This window comes from Marmota marmota, unplaced genomic scaffold (assembly GCF_001458135.2).
Source record: "Marmota marmota marmota unplaced genomic scaffold, marMar, whole genome shotgun sequence".
NCBI classification, from domain to species: domain Eukaryota; kingdom Metazoa; phylum Chordata; class Mammalia; order Rodentia; family Sciuridae; genus Marmota; species Marmota marmota.
In genome coordinates this window covers 56,638-68,167 of record NW_025999875.1, presented here as the reverse complement: position 1 = coordinate 68,167, position 11,530 = coordinate 56,638, and the positions used below count along the sequence as shown (strand labels likewise).

At 38.5% G+C, this 11,530-nt stretch overlaps 1 protein-coding gene across 2 annotated transcripts; it reads left to right on the top strand.

Moving 5' to 3' along the window:
• Positions 1–233: 233 nt before the first annotated feature.
• LOC107160565 (immunity-related GTPase family M protein-like) lies at positions 234–8,486 on the top strand. Of its 2 annotated transcripts, XM_048786648.1 has the most exons (3): positions 234–563; positions 4,122–4,700; positions 5,707–8,486. In XM_048786648.1, the coding sequence occupies exon 3, from the start codon at positions 5,728–5,730 to the stop codon at positions 6,925–6,927; it is 1,200 nt and encodes a 399-aa protein (XP_048642605.1). In that variant the 5' UTR covers positions 234–563; positions 4,122–4,700; positions 5,707–5,727; the 3' UTR covers positions 6,928–8,486. The 2 variants fall into 2 exon arrangements, with proteins under 2 accessions (XP_048642605.1, XP_015362730.1); XM_015507244.2 differs by lacking the exon at positions 4,122–4,700 and having other exon boundaries at positions 254–563.
• The last annotated feature ends 3,044 nt before the right edge of the window (positions 8,487–11,530 follow it).

The window sequence follows — 11,530 nt, the reverse complement described above, 5'->3', positions numbered from 1 at the left end:
GTTAACATCTCAGAGGACATGGGCTCCAGGAGGTGAGGAAGAAAGTCTAGGCCCAGAATGTCTTCATCCTGGGCTAAACTTTCATAGCCTCTGGGCAGAGCTAAGACATCCTGGACTTGGATTTAGGCTAGAATTGAATGGTTTCTACTCCTACTGGAAGGCAAAAGTGGAAACTGAATGGCTGTATCCTGAAAATCAGTTACTTACAGGAATAGAAACTGAAATCTTACTCCACCAATGTTCCCCTCCTTGTGGAGCTGAGGCAGGCAGCCAGACTCAAATCTACAAACAGCCAAGTAGTGAGCAGGGGCAGCACAATAACTCTACTGTGAAGTGAAGAAAGAAAACCCAGGAAGACTGAACTTTCCTTTCTAGCTCCTCTCCTCTTCTTCTCTATTGGTTCTTCCTCAGAATAATTCAGCTTTCCACAAGTGACTTCTGCCTTCTGGAGCCACCTGGGACTGGCAATTGCCTCTGTCTGAGGACAGCAACCTTTCTCAAGGGAGGCAGTGATATCCCAGGAGAACTGCTGACATCTCCTCACAGCCACCCCTCTGAAGCAGGTAAGAGAAGGGATCCTAAATACAGCTTGCTAATAACTCTGCTAATAGAATGGCATTAAAGGTGGATCCTTTACACCAAGGGCAGAAGAGTTTCGGATGAGGCTTACTGCACTCAGGGTGTGTTCATAGCTCCTCTCTGACATCCTTCAGGTGCTACATAGCACTCTAATATATTTTCTTGTGCTTCCAAAACATCCAGTGTGGAAGTAATATGCTTCTCTCTTACCTACATATTCCTACTGTTTTGGTTCTTCTGATATGGACCAATTTTTTTTAGGAAGAAGATGGGATATGCCCTCCACATTTTCTAGAGCCTAAGCTGGAAATGTTCCCTGTGAGGTCAGACTCCCAGGATCTGAATTAGCCACAGGCAATATCTGACAGAGCCTGAAATTATGACATCCTATGTTTTCCTTACCTGGATCATTCAGGGAATTAGTATCTGAGGTTGAATTTTGAGCATGATGTATCAGAGTGACCTTTTTGCCTGACTCAATTCAAATATTTTATCTTCATGGAGAAACTAGCTCTGTTGCTGGGCTCCAACTCATTCCTTATAGACTTTTCCTAGAGCATTCTAGGTATAGTACTGTACCCATTGATCCCGGAGAGGTTTGCCACCCTTTTCTGGAATAAATTAGCACATTGATATTTCCTTAGTCTTTCCTGATGATGATGAAATAAACAATAAAACAAGGGTTTGGACCCATATAGGATCTATGTTCAAAAACTACTTGGTGCTTCAGATCCATTCTAGTCCAGTCCACATCTCTTTGATTCCCTTTGATAAGGCTCAGAGTAGTTGAAAGAAGCTTAAACTACATAGAACCCTGCATAGGAAATTCACAAAAAGCCTTCTTTCTTTATTTTTTTCAATTAAGTCATAAAATGTATTTTGTGGGTCGCAGCCAACATTAAAGTAGTGGAATAGAATTCAATAAAATACCATTCAACAGAATATAATAGAATAGACTAAAGATAAAAAAAAGTAAATCATGTGACTTGATCTTCATTCAGGTCTTTGCCTGTGATTGAACATGTGTGCACGATTATCACGTGAAATGCATCTCTTACAGTGGATTTAAGTCAGAAGAGTTTAAAGATGCTACTCACAGGGTTTTGTTCTTCTTTTTAAGCCTAGCTGTTTTTCCTCTAATTTAACCTCCTTGTTGGGCTCCCTTTGGAAGCCAGAATAGTCTGCTCCCCTTCCTTAGGTCAGAGGTATAATTTTGGATGGGCCATCGAAGAAAGGAGTATAGTCTATACTCTGATAGACTTTCTGCAAATGCCAATTTTCAGCACTGTGAGCCCCAAAGTCTTAAAGCTGTCCCATACTAACCCTCAATACTGACTCTCCCTGGAGGATCCTGCAACCTCACCCAGAGTTATCCAGGTCTTTCCCTGGTCTCTTTGATACATGGACCTCAGCAGAGCACTGTTTACAAAGGCCCTTGGTACTTGATCTCATCTGGGTCTACTATACAGTTGTGACCAGCATCAGGGTGCAGGGCAATGGACCAGGGAATCAGGCATTGAGGGCAAATAATCTGGATGTTGGGTCCAGAGCTATAGGGTCATAGATACCTTTTCTCACAGAGCACAGAAGTAAGTGCTCAGTTGAGGAGACAGGTTGGAAGTGCCTTACTTAAGTGAGATTTGGTTACATAAATATTCTCAAAAAATGTAGGAGTAATGCCTACTTCTCCCATCCTTGTTATACAGGTCAATACCTTGTCTCAGCCCCTCCCCATAGGAGAGCAATTGCCAGAGGTGTGTGGGGAACAGGCTTTAGTTCTTCAGGTGACAGATTTAAAGAAGGAGAATTAATTGTCCTGTCAATTAGTAATGAGAGATTTATAAAATATATTTCTTTTCATTAGATAGAAATGGATCAAATACCTAGTAGGTACCAGAGGCATTGGGTAAATAATCTAGAGGAATTATTTTATTGGAAGTGACAAGTATGTATTAGTATGATAATAAGCATGAACTGATACTTCCCAAATCTTCTTTTTTCAATTCCAATTTATCATTATTATTTTATTGTGGGAAAACAGAACCCACTCAATCAGGATTTAAGAACTATATTCACTCTCTTGGGCTTCCATCTCTTAGGTCTTGGGAAGAGGTATGGTGACTTTCAAGGTAGAAAATACTATATGGAGGAGATGATCTACTCTTCATTTCCCTAAGTATTAATGTTCTCTAAAAAGACATTTTTCAGTTGATGAAGGCAGAGTCCAAATAAAGAAAGCCCCACTCTGGTTTCTGGAAGCAGATTTTGCTCTGTGTCATTCCCTGACCTCTGATGAGTCCCGAATCCTGATCATATATCTGTGTGTAAAGGTTGTTCTTTTGTTCTGTCTCATTAATGCCTCTTGAAATCGTCTTCCCTACTTGGTAGGGATTTTTAGGAATTCTCTAGATCCTCTGCTGCTGTAGCACAAAAGCAGCCAGAGACTACGTGTAAGCAAATGGGAATGATTGTATCCCCAGTTTTACTGGTGGACACTGAAGTCTGAATTTCACATATTTTAAATTTGTCACAAAATATTGTTCTTCTTTTGATTTTTTCCCAGTCATTTAAAAATGCAAAGCCTATTCAGGGATGTGGTCCATTACCTGTCTTAGTCCATTTTCCATTGCTCTAATGGAGAATATCTGAGATTGGGCAATTTATAAGGAAAAGAGATTTAGTTGGCTCACTGTTCTGTAGTCTGGGAAATTCAAGATCAGATAGCCACATCTGGTGTGCCACTTCTTGTTGGTGGGGAGTCTCTGCAGTCTCAATGAGGTAGAAGACATCACATGGTGGGAGAGACACCTACTTTCAACCAAGTTGAAATACCAGGTTCTTTCACTTGATCTATCAGGAGAGAATTCAAAGTGATAGAGATCCATATATAAGGTTTGATCATTTGTAGACCAATCAGGGGGAATGATTCAGGGGATGCTCATTTCTTTCCATCCTTTCTGGATTACTAGCCCCAAAGGATCCCTAACATTAATATTAAGACTTTCTAAGATCCCTAATCTAAGATCTACAGAGCCTGATCCAGGGACAGAAAATTCCTTGCACACAACCTGGAACTCACACAGAATATTTTTTCCCTGGGTTCATGACTGTGGTGAGGTCTGTAATGGACACCTAGTATCTCTCTGATTATTTCATTAGGTACCTCCCTCTCCTAAACCTCCTAGAATAGGCTCCAATTAGTGGGTACACTGTTGGAATTTCCTTTACAATTATATATCAATGATGGTATGATAGGAAGAGACAGAAGCTAATTTCTATTCTCTCCCAAAATTGTTAAAGGTGAATTTAAGTAGTTGTAAATGCAACTGATTGTTATAACCAAATCAGTGTCCTCAAGGGAAGTACTTCAGCATCAATAATCATTATCTCAGGGAGCTAGATTTCTATTAAATATGATTATCTTTGCCAGACAGAAAAATAGAATCACATTCAGAAGTTCAATTTTTGAATCCCTCACACACCTATGTAATTCAAGATTTGTTATTTATTTATAATTCTCTGTTTCTTCAAACATAATCAAGGTTGAAGATTAGGATTTGAGGAAGATTAAATGAGACAAGGCATGAAAAAGACTCAGCACTGACAGATTCACAAATATATCGCTTTCATACTGTGCGATTAAAGTTGGAGGGAGGAAAAAGAACCAGAGGAAGTCTTTATCAGAGACTATAAGACAACCAAAGAGCCTTCACCAAGAGGACTCTAACATACTGTGGATCCTGCTATGAAATATTCACATGAATCCTGGGAGCAGGTAGCATGATTTCCTCAAAGCACAAGTCAGAAAACTGGGATTTTAGGAACTTGTCTATGTTGCAAAGATCTGAGCTGATCCTCAAGGGATTCTCAGATTATTTCATCCATGGGGAAGGTGCATGTAGACCTTGGAGCTAGAAAATCAGCAGCTAGAAGAATATGGAGAGTATTGTTGTGCTGCAGGTAGGGACTACCCCAGGAGAAGAGCAAGGACAGTGGTGTCTTCAGGAAAGTTGTGAAGAGCAAGATACAGCACCATGAAACCTACATGTGTTCATGTTATGAAATTTATCCTACTGAAAGCATAGCAGGCCTTCTGGGACAGAAACCTGACTACACCAGTTGTGAGTACCATATAGGACCTCAGAAGCTTCAGGGGACCCCATTGGTGGGCCAGCTAGGGAGCACCTTATAGGTCAGGAAGATTCTATGAGACACAAAAAAGCAACTCTGCAGCTAAAGAAATGGTCTTGAATTTCAAAAAATTCATATTCATGCACAAAGAGGTGATTAAGTACTTTTAAGAAAAGTACCATAGCAATCACAGATAAATGTAGGATTATGAAAGTCCATCAGCCAAGAAAAGTCTATGTGTTACAATCTTGAGTCGAATCCACTGGATAATTCCAACTAATTGTCTTTATAATCCTGTTCCACAAATGCTTTCAATCTCATTGCAAGAATTAAGCTAATAAGAGAAACATGTTCATATAACGTCTTGAATATGTATATGAATAACACTATCAACAGTTATACATAGAAATATAAAAATTTAAGTGCTGACTTAAAATCAGTAGATTATTCATAAAGTTGTTCTGACTTGTCTGTTGAAGCTGTAGTTATTGGTGAACATCATCCCAGTTTTTTAAGAAACACAATACTGCCAGAAAAAGAAAAAAAAATCACTTTTAATAGGATTATTAACAATAATTGAACTGTTCTTGATGAAAAAAGATAACCCCAGGGAGGACTAGCACATTTTTATCAGTGAATTACTCACTATGGAAAGCTGGTCTTACCAGCATTTCCAGTCTCTTCCCACAAAATGGGGCAGAATAAGAATGTGTGCTCCCACCTCAGTGACTTGCCTGACATTCTGCTGCTCAAGTTCATTGGGTCACAGTCCTGATTTGGGGCTAACCATTGACACATAAGCCCCAAACAATCTTAGGAACACCATAATCCCTAAGAATGTGTAAATTTCCTTAATGAATACTTTGCTTGCTCTGTTTGTAATTGAAATTCTTTGCTATCTCTTTTGTTGTATATCTGAAACCCTGGGAATGAGATGTGAACTCTCTTGATTCCTGTGTCACACTGTGTCTAACTCCCTCTATTCTATTTCTGCAGGTGGCTCCACTACTCACAAATATGGCAAAAACCCCCATGTCCTGTTACACTCCATTGTCTACATCCTTCACTTCTGTTGTGTCATACCATACAGGCTGGAACATTTTAACTGAAGAGATGAGCAGAAATATTGAGAAGTCCTTGAAAGAAGGAAAGCTGTTGGAAGTGGTCTGTGTGTTCAGGAGGACTGTAGAGACAGTGTCCAGAACCCAAGTAAACATTGCTGTGACTGGGGAGTCAGGCAATGGTATGTCATCCTTCATCAATGCATTGCGAGTCCTGGGACATGAGGAGAAGGCCTCAGCTCCCATTGGGGTGGTGACAACCACCCAGACAAGAGGAAGCTATTCTTCTTTCCACTTTCCCAATGTGGTGCTGTGGGACCTGCCTGGCTTGGGGACTACTGCTCAAAGTCTGGAGAGCTATCTGAATGAGATGCAGTTCAGCCAATATGACCTCTTTATCATCATTGCATCTGAGCAGTTCAGCATGAATCATGTAAAGCTTGCCAAAGCCATTGAGGGGATGGGAAAGAGGTTCTATGTTGTCTGGACTAAGCTGGACAGGGATTTCAGCACAAGTGCTCTCTCAAATGAAAAGATATTGCAGAATATACAAGAGAATATCAAGGAAAATCTTCAGAAGGAGGGTGTGTGGGAACCCCCCATATTCCTTGTATCTAACCTTGACCCTTTATTGCATGACTTCCCAAAGCTTAGGAATACATTGAAAATAGACCTCTCTAACATCAGGTGCCATGGTCCCTTAGTCATGCTTTCCCACATTTGTGAGAAGATCATTAATGATAAAGTGAACTCCTTGAAGGGGAGATTATCCACAGAGCATGTGGAAGATATTCTTGGCATCAGGGATGCTGATGACTTGGGGAAGTGTCTGGAAGCCTACCGATTGCTCTTTGGTGTGGATGATGCATCACTTCAGCAGGTGGCTCATAGTATGGGGACATGGGCTTTTGAGTACATGACCATCATGAAGTCCCAGGATTTGCACACTCTCTGTGGAGGTGACTGGAAAATGAAATTCATGACTTGCTTAATCATGAGGGCATTCCTAACACTTTTTAGATATATACCATTCTTAGGTAATCCTGTCATCCACCACTTCAGATTCATGAGACATAGGCGCATCCTTGAGTTAGTTGCTCAGGACACCAAGAACATCCTGATGAAGATTCTGAAAGAATGTATGCTCTCCACCTGATATCAATTTTGGGAATAGTCTAGCTAGCTGGCTCATTCTTAGGTAGAATTAGCTTGCTTCAGGATACCAAGAGAATCTTTGAAAGGAGTTAAGAAAATCACTTATCTTCCTTTCTCTAATCCTAATATATTCTTCTTTTGAGGAACAAGTATTGTTGAAATCATTAATGAAGTTTCCTGGGTTCAGTATATAGAAATTTTGATAGTAATTGTTAATGGTGATATAGATCTAAATTAATCTGTTTTTCCACTAAAGCCTTAAAGTTAATGAGTGAAAATTGTGGGGTAAGCATTCTACCAGAAACTCCCCAGAATGTAAAAAGTAAATGTATTTTCAGGGGAAATAGAGAAACTGCATACTTGATGTCCAGGGATATGTAGCAATGGAAATGAAATCACATTCTAGGTTATGTGGAAGCAACCAGACTAGTCTTACATGTGTTAATGAAAAAGAAACTCAAGCAAGATCAGGATGCTGGCATCAGAAGAAATTTTTCATATTTTGTATAAAATTAACAACTCAATTTGAAAAACACTTTAATTCAATGAGTCAAACATGGAAATTTTAAGTATAGGTTAAATATTTAAGAGATGTTGAGATGGAATAAACTTTTCCGACACAGAATTTTTGGAGATAAACATGCAGTCCTAAGTTATAATATGAATGAAATGAGACAAATTGAGTTATGTGGTACTCACAGCAAACTATAAAGGTACAATGGTATGAGGATGGCCTTAGGCCTGAGCCTAAGCAACTCCATTTTAAAAACTCCAGTTTGAAACCTGCAGTCTCACCAGACATGCCTAATGGAGCCCTCCAGTATGGCTCTCAGGCACAAATAAATCATTTCTCCCCACCCTGATAAACTCAAGTGAAGCCTCTGGCAGGCTGTCTTTGCCCAATAAGAGGGAAAAGAGATGAATAAGAGAGAAAGGTGAAAAGATCAGGATGGGGACCATCAGATGAGATGTTTTAACCCCAGGGTAAATGATGTCACTGAGAGATTCAGTGGCAGCAGATAAGGGGTCAAAAGCCCCCAAATTTAGTATAAATAATGGAGCGAGTGAACAGATAATAATGACAATAATGCTCTCACGCTGAGAGCCTGATAAGGACCTGGACTGACATCCCAACACTTTTCTTCATTTGCTGATCCTCTGCATTTTCCTCACCACTCTCTAACTCTACAGCCACATATTGACCCTGGTGAGAGCCACAACTTCTCTCTAGACCCTCTCCTTAGCTGGCTGTCAGCTCCACCCCAGGAGAAGTCTGCCTTTGTTCCTGACTTGGGTGAGTGTGCATCTGCTGGACTTAAAGCCTAAGGTTTGAGACTATAAATCTGACACTTGAACTTGGCATGCAGAGGGAATGTCTGTCATTATCCTGTCATGATTAAGTGTGTTTGCAGTGCTTAGAATTAATCTAGAATTGTTAGCTGTGAATTGATGATGTCTATTGCAGTGCCTAGCATTAAGAATTATCATTGTCTTGCTTAAGAACCTATAGAATAAAAATTGTATTGAGTGATTTGAGTGAATAAAGCATTTACTAGGGCAGAAGTGCGTGGACATTCTTTATTTCCCCCCCTTGGACTACATAAGTCACACCTTTTGACCACTGTGACAAATGGGGGCTGGAGTTTTAGCTCAGTGGCAGAGTGCTTGCATCGCACACGTGAAACACTGGGTTCGATTTTCAGCACCAAATAAAAATAAATAAACAAAATAAAGATGTGTTCCTCTATAACTAAAAAGAAATTTATAAAAAAGGTACAATAGACTAACATCACTCAGTGAGTTCAGTCCATTGTTAGTTGGCACAATGAAGTGGAGAGAAGTGATGGAAACAGGCTTCATCTCAGTATTCATGTCTCCTCAGCCTTCCTTTCTCTCAACTTCCTTTTTAATTACAAGTCTCAGGATAATCTTTTTTAAAGATATATGTTATTCTCATGCAGAAGGCAGTTTGAGTGATTTCATTCTAAATATTTTTCATACATTCTGAAAGTACTGAAGGCAGAAACTATTTTCATTACCACCACTTTCTCTGGTGCAGACATGCTGGGAATATCAATCAGAAGCTTGTCTATCATATGTAGGTAAATGTGGAGGTCTTAGAAAAAGTTTCACTACAATCTCAGTAGAAGGTGAAACACTTTTGCTCCACAGCTCAGAACATCTGTTTCTCACAATCTCCAACTGGTGATGCTAGAAACACAGTGCCAACGTTTATTCTTTTAGATTTCTTGATTCAATTTAATTTTTAGAAGGCATGCTAATTTTCTCTATCACTAAACTCGTGTAAGTTTTTGCCATAAATTTAATAGTGAAAATGGTACTCAGTATGCTGTAATATTGTGCCTTTTTGAGAAGTTGACTATTTGATTGATCCTCTCAACTTTGTAGAAAGAGAGAAAGGAGAAAAAATTCTGAGGTCTGTGAGTCACAAAATATCTCTCTGGTTCAATCCAGTGATAGGGCTTATTTTCATATAAGTTTGCATTTATCTTGCTCCCAGGGTAAGGTCTGGGACTGGAACCTCATCTCTCAGAGCATGCTCATGGTCTTAGGGGGCCACTCTTGCACCCAACCTGTGTTGAGGGATGATGTGAAGGGATTATGATAGGGACTTTGTGAGTGGCCTGTGGGACCAGCTAGCTGGATGCCTCTCTGACTCATCCATTTAGGCCAAGAATTTCTGTAGGGCTGGTCATGGGGTTATCAGGATGAGAAGGAGAGTTTTATGGTTTGAGTGACAAAGAAATTGAGTTATCTCTTTGGAGCCCTTGTCAATCTCATCTAAAACGATTCTTCTAACTGAATGGGGGGAAAGCCAAAGTACCAAATTAGAAGAAGAACCTATTGAGAATCTGGCTGTATTCTGGTAACCACTCTTCAACTCAGTTATATTGTAACAAATTATCTCAGTACAGGTTACACAATATAAATACTTTCTCACATTTCTAGATGCTTAAAGTTGCAGGATCAAACTGCTGGCAGGGTTGATTTCTCTTGAGGACTCTAAGCCATTTTTTAACATGGTCACCTTCTTACTGTGTGCTCACCTGTCCTCTCCTCTGTGTTTTTAGTCTTTAAATACTTTCTTTGGTTTAAAAGGACCAAGATTGTATATTCCATTTAACCTCAGTTACCTCTTTAAAGGCCCTATCTCACATTTATGGTCAGTGCTTGAACTTATAAATTTTGGGGCAGCATAATTAGATGAGAAGAAAAAAATCTAAAAATACCTTTTAGTACTAGTTGTCCTTATGTAGAAGAGAATCATGTGTCTGTTAACATAGAATTGTGTCTCTGAGAAGACTGGAATATTGTTGTGAAGTACATGGAAAGACCTGGAGGGAACATCTAGTAGCTCAATGAAACCTTAAAATGTATGATCTGGGAAGTTGCTGCAAATACAAATGTGTTCTGACAGTTTTTTAACCTGTTGAGGCAGAAATGGAGGTCATAGTCACCAAGTCATAAGTGTACATTTGAGGCATAAGAGATAGGTCAGTCCTATATAAACCTGAAATACTAATGGAAATGAAAAAAATATATTAAGGACAAGAGATCTTAGGCTAGTTTGTTTTGCAACACATTCTTTTCCTTTTGTGCAATATTTAAACCAAAACTCAAACCCAAACAACAACAAAAAGACATGTTGAAGCAATTTCACTCCTTGGTGGCTTGCAGAATTTTATACACAGATGAATACAAAGAAATGTGCATGGATGTTAATAGCAGCACTGATGTTAAGTGGGAATAAAATATTGTAAAGAGCTCCAAACTGAAATGTTCATTGATAGGAAATTCATAAATGAAATGTTATATATTCACAAAGTGGAAAACATGTCATAGAAATGATTGTAAATAAAAATAAATTAAAAATATATACACACAAAATCTGAGGCTATAGCCTCAAAATGTTTTTGAAAAAGACTCTTTAACTATGAGTTAAAAGAAAACAAAATAAATTTGATTTTGTTGAATTTGTTTACTATGATTCTTTTGTGAATTCACTAATAGTTAAATGACATCTTTACAAATAGAAATTATGGTTTTATTATCATTTCTTGAACAGAAATGTCTCAAACACCACCTTCCATTTATTTGTTCTTCTTTATTAATTTTAATATATAATAATGTAGAATTTATAGCCTTAACAAAACTTACTGCATGAGATGATACTGTCAATCAAAAGGGAGGGACCATTTGTTGTGAAGGATAATGTAGGCTTTGTGAAGCTTTTATGGATTTAAAATAGTTAAGGACAATGAATGAACTTGAGAAACTGACAGGTGGATTCTTTTTTTTTTTTCAATTTTTCTTCATTTATTAAAAGGACCATATTTTTATAATTTTAAGGTATTAAATTACTTTTTATGAGTTTTATTTTTGTATTTGTTTTAATTAGTTACACATGACAGTACAATGATCTTGACATATCATACATTTGAATCAGATGGGATACAAATTTCTCATTTTTCTGAGTGTACATGTTATAGAATCACATTGGTCATGCAGTCACGTATATACCCACAGCAATAATAATGTCTATTTTATTCTGCTGACCTTCCATTTTCCCCTTCCCCTCCCCT